This window comes from Muntiacus reevesi, chromosome 22, assembly GCF_963930625.1.
Source record: "Muntiacus reevesi chromosome 22, mMunRee1.1, whole genome shotgun sequence".
In the NCBI taxonomy this organism is placed as follows: domain Eukaryota; kingdom Metazoa; phylum Chordata; class Mammalia; order Artiodactyla; family Cervidae; genus Muntiacus; species Muntiacus reevesi.
Window position 1 is genome coordinate 27,588,791 of NC_089270.1, and position 17,391 is coordinate 27,606,181.

The 17,391-nt window shown below is 35.1% G+C and overlaps 1 protein-coding gene across 6 annotated transcripts in view; it reads left to right on the forward strand.

The window, feature by feature from the left end:
- ANKRD17 (ankyrin repeat domain 17) overlaps positions 1-12,965 on the forward strand; it is a 161,511-nt gene extending 148,546 nt beyond the window's left edge. For all 6 annotated transcript variants that reach the window (XM_065914413.1, XM_065914414.1, XM_065914417.1 and 3 more), the window contains 5 exons: positions 2,361-2,558; positions 9,911-10,159; positions 10,688-10,866; positions 11,275-11,439; positions 12,360-12,965. In XM_065914413.1, the coding sequence (XP_065770485.1) occupies positions 2,361-2,558; positions 9,911-10,159; positions 10,688-10,866; positions 11,275-11,439; positions 12,360-12,419 (851 nt within the window). In that variant the 3' untranslated portion in view covers positions 12,420-12,965. The remainder of the gene's footprint in view (positions 1-2,360; positions 2,559-9,910; positions 10,160-10,687; positions 10,867-11,274; positions 11,440-12,359) is intronic.
- Positions 12,966-17,391: the final 4,426 nt, after the last annotated feature.

Genomic DNA, 17,391 nt, shown 5'->3' on the forward strand with positions numbered 1-17,391 from the left:
ATTGAATGGCTTGCCTTGGAAACGAACAGAGATCATTCTGTCATTTTTGAGATTGCATTCAAGTACTGCATTTTGAACTCTTTTGTTGACTATGATGGCTACTCCATTTCTTCTAAGGGATTCTTGCCCACAGTTGTAGATATAATGGTCATCTGCATTAAACTCACCCATTCCAGGCCATTTTAGTTCGATGATTCCTAAAATGTTGACATTCACTCTTCCCATCTCCTGTCTGACCACTTCCAGTTTGCCTTGATTCATGGACCTAACATTCCAGGTTCCTATGCAATATTCCAGGTTCGTATGCAATATTGCTCTTTACAGCATCAGACCTTGCTTTAATCACCAGTCACATCCACAATTGGGTGGTGTTTTTGCTTTGGCTCCATCCCTTCATTCTGTCTGCAGTTATTTCTCCACTGATCTCCAGTCACATATTGGGTTCCTGCTGACCTGGAGAGTTCATCTTTCAGTGTCCTATCTTTTGCCTTTTCATACTGTTCGTGGGATTCTCAAGGCAAGAATACTGAAGTGGTTTGCCATTCCCTTCTCCAGTGGACCACATTTTGTCAGAAATATGTTAAGAAAGACTAAAATTTGGAGAAGAAAATGCCAGTCCACTCCAGTTTTCTTGCCTGGGAAATCCCTGGACAGAGGAGCCTGGTGAGCTGCAGTCTGTTGGGTTGCAAGAGTCAGACACGACTTAGCGACTAAACAACCCACCACCACAAAGTGAATATATGCCTAAAGATAACATGTGAAAGAATATTTGCCATATACTAGCTAGTTTTTTTGGGTGGGTGGGGGTGGGGAATTAACCAGGAAGACTTGGCATTTTTCCATCAACTTCCATTTTATATTTATATTTATAATGACCACTGTTTTTACTAATGCTGTAAAACTATGAAAATAAAATGAATAAAATTACTAATTGTTAAAATACTAAAATTAAGATTTAGAGAAAATGGAAATACTGTTTTTTTAGAAAAGTATAGAAAAAGGACACAGTGCATAGGGAGGTGAAGTTTTAAGGGGTGTACAGTGATTAGAGCCAAAATTAGCCATGAAGTTCAACTTGAGAGTCCATCAGTGGGAAGTGTTAGATTCAGGTCAACACAGGCATGTTTGCCTTCACAGCTATACCACTATTTCTACACCCGAGAAAAGAAAAATTAATTCAATAATAGCACCAAGTATATAGCTCGATCATGCCAGATATATCCTTTATGCCTATGTATTCTGTTTTCTCTCCTTTTGATGCAGCCATCAAGGTTCACACATTGCTTCTGACTATTAGGTCTTTTTGATCTCCTCCAGTCAAAAACATCTCAGCACCTCCTTTTGTTCTTCTCAACATTGAATCCTTTGAAGAATGTCCTACATTTCAGATTTGCCTGTTTTCTCAATCCATGGTTACATTCTGGTTAAACATGTCTAGCAGGAACATCAGATAGGAAATGTTTGAACCTCACACTGCATTGTATCAGGAGGCACTCAGTGACAAGACTGTTCCTCAGTTAGCTTGGAAAGCATGGTCCCTTTCCAAGGGTGCTGATCATCAGGTCTCTTTATTATAAGAGTATATCTACAGTCCTTTCTCCTATAGTTTTTTGTTTCATTTTTTGAGGGTTTTAGGTTTTTTTTAAGTAGCACTCTTTAGTTCACAGCAAAATTGAGAGAAAAGTAGAGATTTCCCATACCATTTGCCTCCATACAGACATAGCCTCCTTTATTAGCAGCATCCCCCTCTAGAGTAGTACTTCTGTTACAATTGATGAACGTACATTCACATATCCTTATCAAAGTCTGTAGTTTACATGAGGGTTCGCTCTTGTAATGCTGTACATTCTGTGAATTTGAACAAAAGTCTAGTGATATGTATTCAGCATCATTCTATCATCCAGAGTCTTTTCAGTGTCTTAAATATCCTCTGTGATTTGCCTGCTCATCCCTCCCTCCCCTTGTGTTTTTTTTTTTAATGTTTATTTTTCATTGATTGATGATTGATTTCTATAAGTTGTTTTGAAGATAAAATTTGATACAGCTCCTTGCCCACCAAACCTATGTAAATTTTAGTGTTATATTAAATCTCCATATGTTCTATAATAAATAATAATCTGTCAAAATCAAAATTAAATATAAAATTTTTTTCATGGTAATTTCCTTTTTATAGCTATCTTTTAAAATAAAGGGGGAGATAATGAGTCAGAGTGGACTGGAAGAAGTAAGCAAGGAGAAATTTTTTTAATAATCCAAAATATATTTGGATTTATTAGACACCTCTTGGAATTTTAGGTTTTTCTAGTTAATATATCTTAAGGGTAGCTATTATAAATTATGATTTATCTTCTACATTCTAGGTATTGTCAATATGGACTCGCCATATGGTTCTGTAACACCTTCCTCTACACATTTGGGAAACTTTGCCTCAAACCTTTCAGGAGGTCAAATGTATGGACCTGGGGCACCCCTTGGAGGAGCACCCACAGCTGCTAACTTTAACAGACAGCATTTTTCCCCACTTAGTTTGTTGACTCCATGTTCATCAGCATCAAATGGTGAGTAATATACAGTAATTCTAGAGGAAGAGTTTGACTTTATGTTCCCTTTAAAAAAAAGTTATAAAGTCTTTCAAAGTTTGGAATTTCTAAGTTTTAAATCTCTTAATAATTTAAATACTATACCTGGAGAAGGGAATGGCAGCCCACTCCAGTACTCTTGCCTGGAGAACCCTATGTACAGAGGAACCTGGTGGGCTACAGTCCATGGGGTCACTAAGAGTGGAACAGGACTGAAGTGACTTAGCACGTGATAAACCATAATTAAAAAGAATATGGAAAGCAGTATATATGTACATATACCTGTATGTATATGTATATAGGGAAAGATTAAAGGCAAAAGGAGAGGAGTGTATATTCTACACCAGAAACTTAACAAAAAGTTGTAAATCCTATACCTCAATAAATAAATAAATACTATAAAAATGCAATTTATGTTCTTGGCAATCTGAAATTAGGAGGAATTTAAATAGAGCCTCCAAGTTTTTAAAGTATTAGAATCAACTTCAGTTCTATCAAACCTAGAATATTGTATTTTTGAGGTTTATTTCTAAGACAGATCACTTTTTGAGAATCAAAAGTCTTGTTTTGTCACCTATTGATTTACATTTACTTTTAGATTTGAGAATGTAGCTTCCAAGAAGAAGGATTGTAGCGGAAGGCTACTTTTTTGTCTACTTTAATTCTCTGCTACATACACAGAGAATTCAACTCACATTAAGAAAATTCTGTAATAAGGGTAGTAAGTTTTTTTATATTTGTGGTTATTTATTTATTTAGTGAGGATAAAGACATCAAACTGCTCTCAGTTTGAGGAAATTTTAGTAAGAATTTTTAAGTTTTAACAATCTCTTCTAACAACATTTAAGTTGTAACAATCTCTTCTAACAACATTAGAGCCCAGTTAATAGAGAGTGGTTAACTGAGTGAAAGAGTTAAAAAAAAATTCATATTTGAGAGATTTGCGTGTCTGCCAGTGAAAGCATGAATGTATATAGTGAATTTACATATTGTATAGTTTTTCTTGTGTTTGTCAAATAACAAAGACTTTCACATGGAATATTAAATATCCTTGTACAGGTGTCCCTAAGTTTAAAATAAATAGCTTAAGAAAGAATTCAAAGTGACAATGACAAAAACATGCCAGAAATAATGTAATAAGTATGCAAATAAGGTACCAAGATAAAAGGAAAAAAGTTCACAACGATTTCTATTGAGGATATTTTACTTATCTTTGAAAAAGCTGAAGAAAGTTTCTTAAGAATCATAATTGAGATAAAGTGAATGTAGTATGACATAGCTATTTAGCCTGGTTTATCTAAACTTAAACTATTATTAGAACATTGAAAGTAAATATAGCTATAAGGAATAACTGATTATGACATTTTAGTCTTAACTATCTGGCTTATAATAAAAAGTTACAGCCTCAGTTATTTAAAGCTGTATTCAATACAACATAAACTTGTGTACTGGAAGAATATGGATATTTAGTTCATTATAAGGAAGATCGATGGGGCTTCCCAGGTGGCACTAGTGGTGAAGAATCCACCTGCCAATGCAAAAGACATAAGACACACATGTTGGATCCCTGAGTCGGGAATGCCCCCTGCAGGATGGCATGGCATCCCACTCCAGTGTTCTTGCCTGGAGGATCCAGTGGTCAGAGAAGTCTGGCGGGCTATAATCCATGGGGTCACACAGAGTCGGACACAACTAAGAACACACACACACTGCTGCTGCTGCGTCGCTTCCGTCGTGTCCGACTCTATGTGACCCCATAGACGGCAGCCCACCGTCCCAGCCCACCGTCCCTGGGATCCTCCAGGCAAGAACACTGGAGTGGGTTGCCATTTCCTTCTCCAATGCATGAAAGGGAAAGTGAAGTCGCTCAGTCATGTCTGACTCTTAGCGACCCCATGGACTGCAGCCTACCCTGCTCCTCCATCCATGGGATTTTCCAGGCAAGAGTACTGGAGTGGGGTGCCATTGCCTTCTCCGCACACACACACAAATTATCCTAAAACATTTTTATAGATCCTTTCTGCTTTTGAACCATGAACCCCTTAAGGTAGACGTGTTGTTTTTCTTTTTTAAGGTAAACATGTTGCATTTGTTTACATCTCTAGGGTCTTTTCAGTTTAGTTCAGTTCAGTCCAGTGGCTTAATCCTGTCGGACTCTAAGATAGCATGAAGAACCCTTGTATATTTGCCCCACCCCCATTCATTACTTGTTAACATGTTGCCACACTCCTCCCTTCCCTCCCCCTGCTGTGTGTGTGTGTAAGAGAGAGAGAAAGAGAAAGTGTGTGTAGAGTATGTGTAGGGATTGTAGGGGTTTCTTATTGTTCCATTTTACAGTTAGTTGCAGACACAAACTGAATTCCCCTAAATACTCCAGATTATAATATTTTGGAATCACAAGAATTCTCTCTTCCAAAACTACAATGCAGTTATCAACTTCTGCAAATTTTACTTTGATGCATTATTATCTAATATATAGTCCATACTCATATTTCACCAATTGTCCCAATAATGCCTTTATTATCCCCACTTTTTCAAGATTAAAATCAGCATCACAGATTGCATTTAATTCCCACGTCTTTTTAGTTTCATATAACCTGAAACTGTTTCCTTAGACTTTATGAATCTTTCAAAGAAAGCTTTTTTTTTTTTAAGGTTACAGATCAGTTGTTTGGTAAAGTGGTTCAATTTGTTTTTCTGGTATTTCTTCATTTTTAAGTTTAAGTTATAGATTTTTGACAGGAACATTCTAATTAGTGTTGCAGCCTTCTCACTGTATTATATTAGAAAGTATAAAATGTCAGCTTGTGCTGTTAACTTTGATCACTTGGTTTCATAGGTTTCTACACTTTCAAATAGTCATTTTTCCCTTTGTAATTTGTTTGAAACTGCTCTTATTTTTCATCAGACTTTCAGGCAGAATATAAGGAAATAGGGAAGAAGTAGAACTTATCTCAGTAGAAATAATAGTTTTGTTTTTGTAACCATGTTAATATTCACAAGTTTAAAACAGAATCAACCTCAATGAAGGGAAAAGCACTAAAATTGAATATAAATGGAAACATGTAAACCTATCTGCATTTTAAATTACTAACATAAACCTACTAAAAGAAAAAGAAACAATCTAAAAACTCTTAAAGACGTTAGTATTTTGTAAACCCAAAAGAAAAATAGACTACAGACAAAATCTTCACTTCTACTTAGGACATTTGTATTTTATGTCATGGATGAGCGACATATAGGTTTAACTATGTAGGTTATATTATAGGGCTGAGCACATGAATAAATAAGAATACTGAAAATTATGTAATCCAGGGCTCTGATTGTAGGAAGAGAAGAATATAGAATAAGGCAAGGAAGAATGCTATGAACTTGTACTGGAATTAGAGGATCAATATGAACTCATGATTTTAAAATGACATTATGTTTTGGATTGAATCACATAAAGTTGCCATTTCCCCCCTCCCAACTATCTACTGAAAAGGGCCTAGAAGCAATGGATCTTCAGCAGCAGTAAGCACATTGAGCATCCAGATCTGTCTGTTAGAAGTTTTAATCCACTAAAAGAATCTAGGGCTTGTTGGGGAAATAGCTGATTTGAGAGCTGGGGCAGGAAGAGTATAAGGGAAGTCTGCAGAAAGTCTTGTAGTGTCAGAAAGTAATTAAGTGCTTAGATGGTTGGGGCATGTCAGAGGAATGCAGGAGTATAGCTTGAAGGAGCTCCCACTACCCAAATTCAGGACAGTGTAACCATCAGAATGAATGATGTCAGCTCACTGGATAAAATAAGAATCCATAGAGTACGTAATGGTTATAAATAAAATTTTAAAATGCATACAGGGGACTTACAATGTCATTACTGTATGATGACAACTCATAAATGTAAAAGGAATTACAATTTGAGTCATCATTTTGCAACTATTAGACTGGTTGATTCAGCCAAGATTCTCAGACTTTTCCCTTTATTACTGAACTTTTAACTAGTTTGCTTTTCCTTACCTACCCAGGTTCAATCCCTGGGTTGAGAAGATCCCCTGGAGAAAGGGAATGGCAACCCACTCCAGTATTCTTGCCTGGAGAACTCCATGGGCAGAGGAGCCTGGTGGGCTACAGTCCATGAGGTCACAAAGGGTTGGAAACAACTGAGCAACTAACAGTACTACTACTAAAAAAAATCTTAATGCTTTTTATTGACCATTTAGTTTGTTTTACCTGATTTCTGATTCTACTTTATGTTATCTGTTCACATAAATGTCATTTCGTATTTTTGTTTATTTATGGTACTCTTTTAAAATTTTGTTTTTCATATTTATCTATATATTTTTCATAAAAATTGCCATTCTGTTGGAAAACTAACCCAAGAAGCATGACTTATTCTTCACCATATATTTATCTGGTTTAGGTATTTGAACAGGTTTTATCAACATTTCTCCATGCATTCCACTTCTCTTTTTCCCTTCTCCTATATAGGATGTCAGGGCATGATATTAGGACTCTGGCAAATTAAAGTAGGATGTGGGGTCATGGGTCCCTTACTTCCAAATAAAAAAGTTAAAAAAAAAAAAAGAAAGCAGAGAAGACCCTTCTGCATACAGGCTAGGCAGAGCTCCCTGAGCGCTTATCTCACTCAGACTGCTGAGGCCTCTCCTATCAGTGCTCAACCAGCCCGTGCTCTGAGTCCTGATCACTGGCGCTCTGTGAGCTTCAGGCTGCGGGAAATTTAGTCAGTGGGTCATTTTGACATTTCAATCTTACAAGGCTCTTTTGTATCTAAAAACAGTAAAAATAATAATAGTAATGACAGCTTTTTTAGGGAAAAAATTAACTTTACATCTTGACTCTGTACGCATATACCTGTGTGTGACTGGAATATATCTATAAAACAATACTTACATCCTTACAATATGTGTTCATGCTGGTATTTTCTACTCTGTTTTCTTTAACCTTCAAAAAATTGTTTTGTTACTCATGACTAACCACAGTCATCTCATGATGTTAACACTGAACTGAGGCATGATAGTCCAGTACAGTTTCCCTGCACGAGCACTTTTTCCATGTGTAAGTCACATTGCTCATCCAGTTTGAATTGGGAACTGAAGTGGATTTACTGAAGCTGAAGTTTCAGGGTATCTCATTTGCAAGGGACCCTGCCATGGTCCTGTACCGAGTTTTGTACTTGTATTTTTTTTTTTTTCTAAAACAGATTCCCAAGATTGTATTCCAACAAAAACTGTAAAATCTGTTTTTTCTCTATAATTAGCATATTTAATAACATGACTCTGAATTAGATTTTGCTTGTTTATCGTAACTAAAGAAATTATAATAATTAGGGATAAGAAGAAAAATTAGGCTCTTTTCGTAGCAAGGACTGTAGACCTGGGAATCTCAAGCAAAGTGGTGCTTACCTCCAGGCCATGCGGGCTGGTCTTTGAAACCGTCCAAGATCTGAGACAGCTGTTCTCTCTCTTTAGAGGATTTATGGTCTCTCACTCATAGTCTGTTTATTGTCAGTCCTCTACTACTGACTCTCTTTACGTATAGGCTTCTTCAGAGATATCTTGTATGTAGCCCTCAAAGATTCAGTTCATAGTTATTTAAACCAGTTTTTCTGTTTTCAAATAAATTGTAGCTATGCACTATGTCGGTAACTGTTTTGACTTTTTAATTTTCAAGTTCCTCTACAGTTTAGACTCTTATTTAATTTTAAATGTGCTTTATATTTAGACTTTGATAAGAAAAGTATGGTTGGTTTTGGTTTTTCTTCTTCACTGTGGTGGCTTCCCTGGTGACTCAGTTGGTAAAGAATCCGCTTGCAGTGCAGGAGATCCAGATTCGATCCCTGGGTGGGAAAGATCCCCTGAAGGAAACCCACTCCAGTATTCTTGCCTGGAAAATCCTATGGACAGAGGAGCCTGGTGGACTATAGTCCATGGGGTCACAAAGAGTCAGACACTACTGAACATATCTGAGCATGTATAAAAAAAAAAAAGGAAAAGAACTTGACATATACCCCAAGTTCTACTCCAAAAAAGGTAGTGGTGGTTGTTTGGGGCTTCCCTTGTGGTTCAGCTGGTAAAGATCTGCCTGCAATGCAGGAGACCTGGGTTCAAAACCTGGGTTGGGAAGATTCCCCTGGAGAAGGGAAAGACTACCCACTCCAGTATTCTGGCCTGGAGAAATCCATGAACTGTATGTATAGTCCATGGGGTCACAAAGAGTCAGACACAACTGAGCGACTTTCACTTTCTTCACTATAGTCTATAAAGAAACTAAATCACTAATGAATATTCCCAAATTGCGTATGTTAAGAACTAGCCTTGTTTTGATAAGTAAAGCTTAAATTGCCACTTCTAAGAGTGTTGGAATAGCCATAAGATACAGTGAATCAGTTGGGTTATGAAACATAGCCTTCTGTTGGTATTCTGTCAGCATATTAAAGTTCTGTGAAGTCCTGATTTAAAGAAACTTTACTTTTTTTTAAACATAGAACCAAGGGACAAATATTCCCAAGGAAAATAGTCTGAAAATTGCCAATACAATCAGTGATTTTCCCCACCTCCATTTTGTTGTCATTGTTGTTTCTTTTTCATTTAAACATTGTCTTCTCGTTGCTCTGGTGTTATATTTTATTTATGGTCAAGGGCAAATTAATTTAAATATTAATTAGTGTGCAGGCAGCATTCACATTTCACATTCTACTATCCCAAAACTAAATAGGAAAATTGTGAGCCAAATTAAAAAATGACTGCAAAGTCACAGAACTTTAACCAGATTTTAATATACATAATTTATTATTTAATCATTATACTCATATTTCTAAAATTTTGTTTACAAAGTTGCAGGCTCTACCCATTATACAGAGTGAAGTAAACCAGAAAGATGAAGACCAATACAGTATACTAACGCATATATATGTAATTTAAAAAGATGGTAACAATAACCTAATATGCAAAACAGAACAAGAGACACAGATGTACAGAACAGACTTTTGGACTCTGGGAGAAGGCGAGGGTGGGATGTTCTGAGAGAATAGCATTGAAACAAGTATACTATCAAGGGTGAAACAGATCACCAGCCCAGGTTGGATGCATGAGACAAGTGCTCAGGGCTGGTGCACTGGGAAGACCCAGAGGGATGGGATGGAGAGGGAGGTGGGAGGGGGGATCGGGATGGGGAACACGTGTAAATCCATGGCTGACTCATGTCAGTGTATGGCAAAAACCACTACAATATTGTAAAGTAATGAGCTTCCAGCTAATGAAAATAAATGAAAAAAAAATTGCAGGCTCTATAGAGACAGTGTATGTTATTTCCCAATATCTTTTCTCTAGATTCTTCTGCACAGTCGGTGTCCTCTGGAGTCCGTGCACCTTCTCCTGCCCCATCATCAGTACCTTTAGGATCAGAAAAGCCCAGCAACGTCTCTCAGGATAGAAAAGTGCCAGTCCCTATTGGGACGGAGCGTTCTGCACGTATCAGACAAACTGGAACTTCAGCTCCATCTGTTATTGGAAGTAATTTGTCCACATCAGTAGGACATAGTGGCATCTGGTCCTTTGAAGGGATTGGTGGCAATCAAGGTGTGGTATGCTATTCTGCTTATCATAAGTTAAGTTTATACATTTAACTAAAATATTTAAATAATTTTAATTAAAAAAGCAGTATTTAATTATCATAGGCATTCTTTTAAGAAAATCTGTGTTATTATCTCTTCATTTGGACTAATCAATTTATTTAAGAGTTTGGAACTTTTTTGTTCACGTGTGATCTCTCACTGAGTTAATCATTGCTGAGTATAGTTTAATGCAAGCATATTATTCTCTTCCTTTCATCATATTAAGGAGATATTAATATTTCCTCTGGGGCTCTTTAGTTTTATCTTAGCTTTGTTTTGTAACACAAAGTGTTTAGGTTACATTACTAGGCTATTGTTTCACTACCTACAAACATGGACATATTGTGGTAAAGATATAAAAGTAGGTCATTATTCTGAAGGCATTCACAATCCAACGTAGAAAATATTAGAAATATATAAAGTTTTTTTTTTTGCTGTTTTCTGATTTTAAATATCTCCAATTATTTTTTTCTGCCTCTTCATCTTCCTTCAGACAAAGTAGACTGGTGTAACCCTGGGATGGGAAATCCTATGATTCACAGGCCAATGTCTGATCCAGGAGTGTTTTCACAACATCAAGCAATGGAGCGAGAGAGTACAGGAATTGTAACTCCTTCTGGTACATTCCATCAGCATGTTCCTGCAGGATACATGGACTTTCCTAAAGTTGGGGTAATGGTGATTTAAAAGCATGTTCATTAGTTCTAAATGATTAAATGATTTTCTGATTATTAGCCTTATTTTACTTCCCATGTATAAGCATTTGTGAAATGGTGCTGGAGCTTTGGCTTGAAATTATAGGTGAAAATCTAGCTAAAATATAAATGTTTATAAATCCTGATTTTGTCTGAGTTGTTTAGAGAAATGTTTTTTGACAAAAGATTTTATATAACTAGGCTTATACTGTCTTCTGTCTAATGCTGGAAGAAATCATATATTGGAAAATAATTTTTAAATCACTTAGATAACTTATATGTTCCAAAGTGAGGTGAAGTTTCAAATACAGTTTTAGGGTATTGATTATACTGGGAAAGCTAACCAGTGACTTCAGTGTGCATAATCTTTGTTTTCACTTTTAAGGGTATGCCTTTCTCTGTGTATGGGAATGCAATGATTCCTCCTGTAGCACCCCTTCCTGATGGTGCTGGAGGACCCATATTTAATGGCCCTCATGCTGCGGACCCCTCTTGGAATTCCCTGATAAAGATGGTTTCAAGCTCCACAGAAAATAATGGCCCTCAAACGGTAAGGCTGACCATTCCATGAACCTTTATTTAATGATTATGAGCTGCCAAGGGGCTTCCCTGGTGGCTCAGACAGTAGAGAACCCACCTGCAGTGCAGGAGACCCGGGTTTGATCCCTGGGTTGGGAAGATCCCCTGGAGGAGGGCATGGCCACCCACTCCAGTATTCTGCTCTGGAGAATTCCACGGACAGAGGAGCCTGACGAGCTACAGTCCATGGGGTCGCAGAGCGTCGGACACGACTGAGCGACTAAGCATAGCACATAGCTGCCAGGACAGATGTGATAGAGATAAATCATGGTTGTGAGAGAGTTTGGTGAATGTGGGCAGTTGGGGAAATTGAGCGAAATTTATTATAGCAGAAATATAGCAGAGGGATATGGAAAAGGGTACCAAAGGTAGTGGTTTGGGGCTAAAATTAGGAAAGACATAATATATTCCATTGAGTAGCAGGTGGTAGGTAAAAGATTTTAAGTTGTAAAGTTGTGTAATTTTATGTATCAGAATTTACTAGTTGTGTGAAAAGGTGCATCTAGAGGTTATTTATTAAAAGTATTATAAATGTCAAAATAGTATGTAATTGTGAAAGTGCTTAGAGATGGTTGTATGTTTTAACTTACTGTGGTGTATATTTAATACCTGATTTTCATTCCACAATCATCAACCTGTATGTACTCAGATAATGGTTTTTTAAAAATGATGGTAATTCAGATCCTGTTTAAGGGATAAGACTAGAGGCAGGAAAGCAAGAGATAATAGTGGTTTTTCACTGCTTTTCTTTATTGTTTCCCAGTATGTTGCCAGTTGACTGAGAAACTTAGCTGGTTTAGTTCATAAATATTCCTTAGTGATTAAGAGTTTTATTTTAATCAAGTATATGTTAAATACATATTTAATAAAACGTGTGCTTTATATTCATAGGTGTGGACTGGACCCTGGGCACCTCACATGAACAGTGTGCATATGAACCAGCTTGGCTGATGAGGATCAGCTTGTTAGCCTGCAGATTCCTTTTCATTCAGAGGAAATCACAAGTGGCCGAAAAAAAAATTTATGCTCCCAAATCATTCTACTGATGTGCTTGACTGAAGTGTGTAGGCTTTTTGCAGAAGAACTTACTAACTGACCTATTTTCTGTGAACATTTGTGACTGCCCATTCCCCATCATCATCCGTTTTACCTTAGTTAGCCTTTTTCTTATCATTTTTCTTTTTTTCTTTTCCCTCTTCCCCTTTGGACATAACTTTCTGTTGAAGCTGTTCTTTGGCTGGTTGGTTTTAGTACTGTAAACTGCTTCTGAGCAAACACGGAAATTTAGCAAAATTATGTAAACTTGATCCTGAAGTTTTAGAATGGCAAATAAATGTACAATTGTTTACATAACAGAAAAGGCTAAGCAGAAAGTAAATTTCAATATGTCAGTATAGAGGCTCTACTTTACGTAGACTTAAATTAATGTGAGATATGTACCTTCATATTCAGAAATCTGGATGTTTCCTTCATACATTAAACTATTAATAAGTATAACTTTTCTGCTTGTGTAATTTAAGTATAAAGTAAAACAATGGGCATTATCAGTGAATGTTTCCTGATGCTGGCTTTTAAAAATACCCGTGCTGCTCTCCTTTTGAGTTTGTCTGCAGCAAGGCACATGTAGAGTAAGAAATTTTAACACTTTTTCCTGTCTTTTTATTCTCTTGTCACACTTTTAAAACCTAACACACACTTCTCTCTTCACTCTTTGTTTCTCTCCTCACCCTCACCACTAATACCAGTAAAATTTTCTTTCTGATCATGAAATAATTCTATAAAGATTTTTACTCTAATGGCTGCTACAGAGAGATGGAGAATCTGCATCATCACCTGTGGTTTCTTCTAATCATGATCAGTCTTTCCGAGAATTTAAAAAGCCACCACTGGTTCCCAGTCAGCATATACAAGCTCTTAATATACTGTTTATTATTAAACAATTCAATGTACTATTTTATATTGGATAATATTGATTCTTAACATTGGCTTTGGAGTCATCAGGAGTCAACATAAAAATTCCAGTTTTCAATAATTTACTTAAAGTTTTTTTTTTTTTTTTTTTTTCCCAAATTTTAAAGCCTTCTTAATCTCTACACTTGTTTGTATATTATCAGTGAAAGGGATCAACAGCTAACTTGGGGCAAGTAATAAAATAAATTTGGTATTTGTCATTAAGACAACTTATGGTAGACATGAATACACAGGTTACAAAATAAAGCCTCTTGTTTAACCTGTTTATGTAAGACACAGGGCCACACTAAACTACTCAGTGGGATTTATCTATTCATTTCACTTGAAAAAATAAACAGTAACATATTCCAAGAAGAATATGTGTCCTACCCTGTCTCATGTGATACAATAAATTATATGGTTGAAATATAAAAGAAAGTAAGCATAAAAGTGAAGTAATGTCTTTAAAAAATAATAGACATAATTCCTCACTGGTGAAACATAAACATTAACTAAAATTCAGATACATCACCCAGGTTAACAATATTAATATGGTTCCTTGACTGTTCAAGTAAATTAAATGATTTCTTTTACTCTTGTTGCCTAAGTAAAGAGTAAAAAGATTTCTCAAACATATCCAAAAATTTATAAACACATTTGTACCTTTTAATTTAGGAGGTGGTCTTAAAATACATATAAATTTGTTTTTCTCCCTGTCTGTGATTGATACAACCATATTTTAAGGGAAAGCTAAATGATATCCTACAAATAAATGTAGCTATGACATAAAATTGCACTTTACTAAGAAAGGGGTATAATGCTATTTAACAGAGTATTTTATGTATGACTTTTGCCACTATCCTTTAACTTTTTGCTTAGTTTCTTTTCTGTGTTTACTAGGGTTATTTTCTTAATTAAAATAATCCTGCTAGGTAACAGATACCACCCAGTATTTATCACAACACATGACTTGTGTTGACTCACAAAAGTGAATTTCTTAAGATAGGGTGTCTTGCTAAAAAACAGAGAAAACTTTTTTTTTTTTTTTTTTACTTCAAAGCTATGGGACAGGGGGATATTGATTGGAATGCTCCTAATTTAGTTTTTGGGGTCAGGCTTGTTAAATATAATACCATGGTTTTAGAAGTCTGTACTGGGAACATTTTTCAGATACATTTTTTATATTTCAGATGTAATGCAGTGCACTTTTATTTGAACAATAAAAAAAAATCATCTTTTGAGACCACGCAGGTCTTTTTTTTCCCCCCTTTTTGGAAAGTATGTGGTATGTATAATTGCAGACTACATAAGGTATTTCTTTTCTCTTATATTCTTTTAAGAAGCAGCTTAACTCTTAGATGTAACAGTTAGGTTAGTTCACACTTTAAATCCCAAAAGAATTAATATCCCAATTACTGTGTAATCAATCTGTTTATACCAATTATTCCATTTTAGAAATAATTTTGTGTACTGGTGCCAAGAGAATTCCCATGGTATGCCTTTTCAACATATATTTCAGCATATAGCAGTATATTCCAAGAAAGTGATTTTAGTATTTATGTGAAAGGTATTTTTCCCTTCTGTTTCCTGTTACTATAAAGTTAAATCAGTCTACTAGTAATTGAAAATTACTTTTTTTTTGGTAATTACTATACTTATCTTACAATCATTTTTCTTCTCAGGATAAAGGAGGTAAATAGTTTACTAATAGTTCCTGTCTTGTTTTTCATGAAAATATTATTCTATTTTTCTATTGATTAAAATGACCTAATTATACATTTCATAAATATTTTTGCACACTTACTTTATTTTTAAGAACAATACAAAGTGTTAGATTACAGATAAATCTGGCGTGACATTTAAAGAATGCTAGAACTTTCAAATAACAAATTTTTAACTCAGGATTATTTCAGAATGATTCAAAATATCAAAGGAAGACCATTTCACTGTTTTTCGTTACTAACATGGAGATTCAGTATACCAGTACTCTGTATTTTTACTTTAGATAAATGTATCTATTCAGATGTCTTTTAATGTTTGGAATATTTACATTATAATTTGTACATTCTAGATGCTCCTGAATCTTTTTGGAAATGTATATATCCCAGATTAAGCAAGTCACAACACTCAGTTAACTGAGAGTATTGTGAATTAACTGCTGTAAATTCCAAATTACTAGAATTTAGGATGAGAGCATCATTAATGCTCTAATACTTAATCTACAGTGGTACATACCTTGATTGCAAAAATACCATCACTTATAGTTTGGATAAGTGAATACAGAGAAAAATATGTTACTGTGGTTTTGACATAAATAAGAATTTCTTTATGTGACTAAAAATATAGGACTAATATATGGGTCAGAAGAGGTTTCATATTAGACTTCTACCTTGAAATCAGTTGACACTTTTGAAAAGTAAAAGCCAATATTGTATACTTAGTACTTAAAAGTCAATGATAATTCAAGAGAATTTTTTTTAATGAGAAAAAAAGCTAATTCTACATTAGGTAACTTTGGTTTTATAAAGCAATGCATTAATAGGAAAAAGAAATTAAATGTGATTCCAAGGGATCACTTTAAGTTGCTCATGAAAATATCCTTTAAAGTTTCTTTTGTTAATGAGAAGGTGTATTTGGGAAGAGAGAAATTTAAATGACTGTACATATAGACAGTCTATATGTATATATATATATATATATATAAAGTAGCCTGTATTCACGTTTTGACATCCATTCCTGTGTTCAGCACAGTGATGATGAATAAGAATTTCAGAAACTTCTGAAAGTAAATATATAGTCTTTGTTTTTAAGGAGCTTTAAATGAAATTAAGAAAACAGCTATGTGATGTAGTATGAATAAAAAGACAGGAATAAGCTAATAATAAGTAGTTGAGCTTTTTAGAAATTTTAAAAATGAACTTTTTAAACATAATATATCCATTTGCAAAGTATTAGAGTTGACATAATTTCAGTTGGTTTGCCCAGTATTTGTATGGTCACTCTGTAGTACACTTTTCCACTCAAAATACTCAGGGTATCACAATGTTACCAGTACATACATATATACTTTGTATTTGCATACAATACACTTTGTATTCTCCCTACATTCTATATCAAGTAGATAGCCAGTCCATTAACCAAATTGTAAACTGTATGTTTTAAGTATATGAAATTAGGTTAAATATTCATAAATTTTATTTAGATCACAGTATTCAAACTTAAAGCAGTGGAACATTTTTAAATGAGACTATAATCTGTGACCCCAAAATGTAGCAGAAAAGGTGAACCTACACTCATTGAAGAAGTTCCAGCCCCGACTCCTGAATACAAATCCACAGAAGGAAGTCTTAGGAATTTGAGGAATAGGTTGAAAAATTCTTGATTTAAATTATCTGAATAGTGAATGCATAAACTTGGAGTTTTTATTTTAGCATCTTTTTCCTTTCATTAACTCTTTTTCTCCTACATATCAAAAGGTCACAGTCCTTAGGTTTAAATGACGCTATGGAAAGGCCAACTAATGTTATCAGGTCTCTGCAACGAGAGGAGTGCAGCAGCATAGAAGTTGTTCCTTTGCTCCCTCAACCATCAGGCCAAGATAATTCCATATAAAATTCTTTTCCACTTTAAACCAGTAGTCAGTACCAATAGGTTGCTTGTTTTAACTTGACAAACAGGGAGACAATGATACAGGCTTTCAACTTTTGAAAAAGAAATTCTATATGCAACATATGTTGGGATGTGTGTCTTAACATATAAAATTTCATGAATGGATTTAATCATGCAATGTGAAGGAAGATCACTTCCTGAACCCAGAGAAAATATATCTGGTACTCCTGGGTAGGTGTACAGTGAAGCAAGAACTGTAGCTCCAGTTTGACATGACCCCAGTATTGGCCCGCACCTTCGTTTTAATCAATGATTTTATTCCTCAACACAATTTGGTCTCTAGGTCTAGGGATGATTATTATGT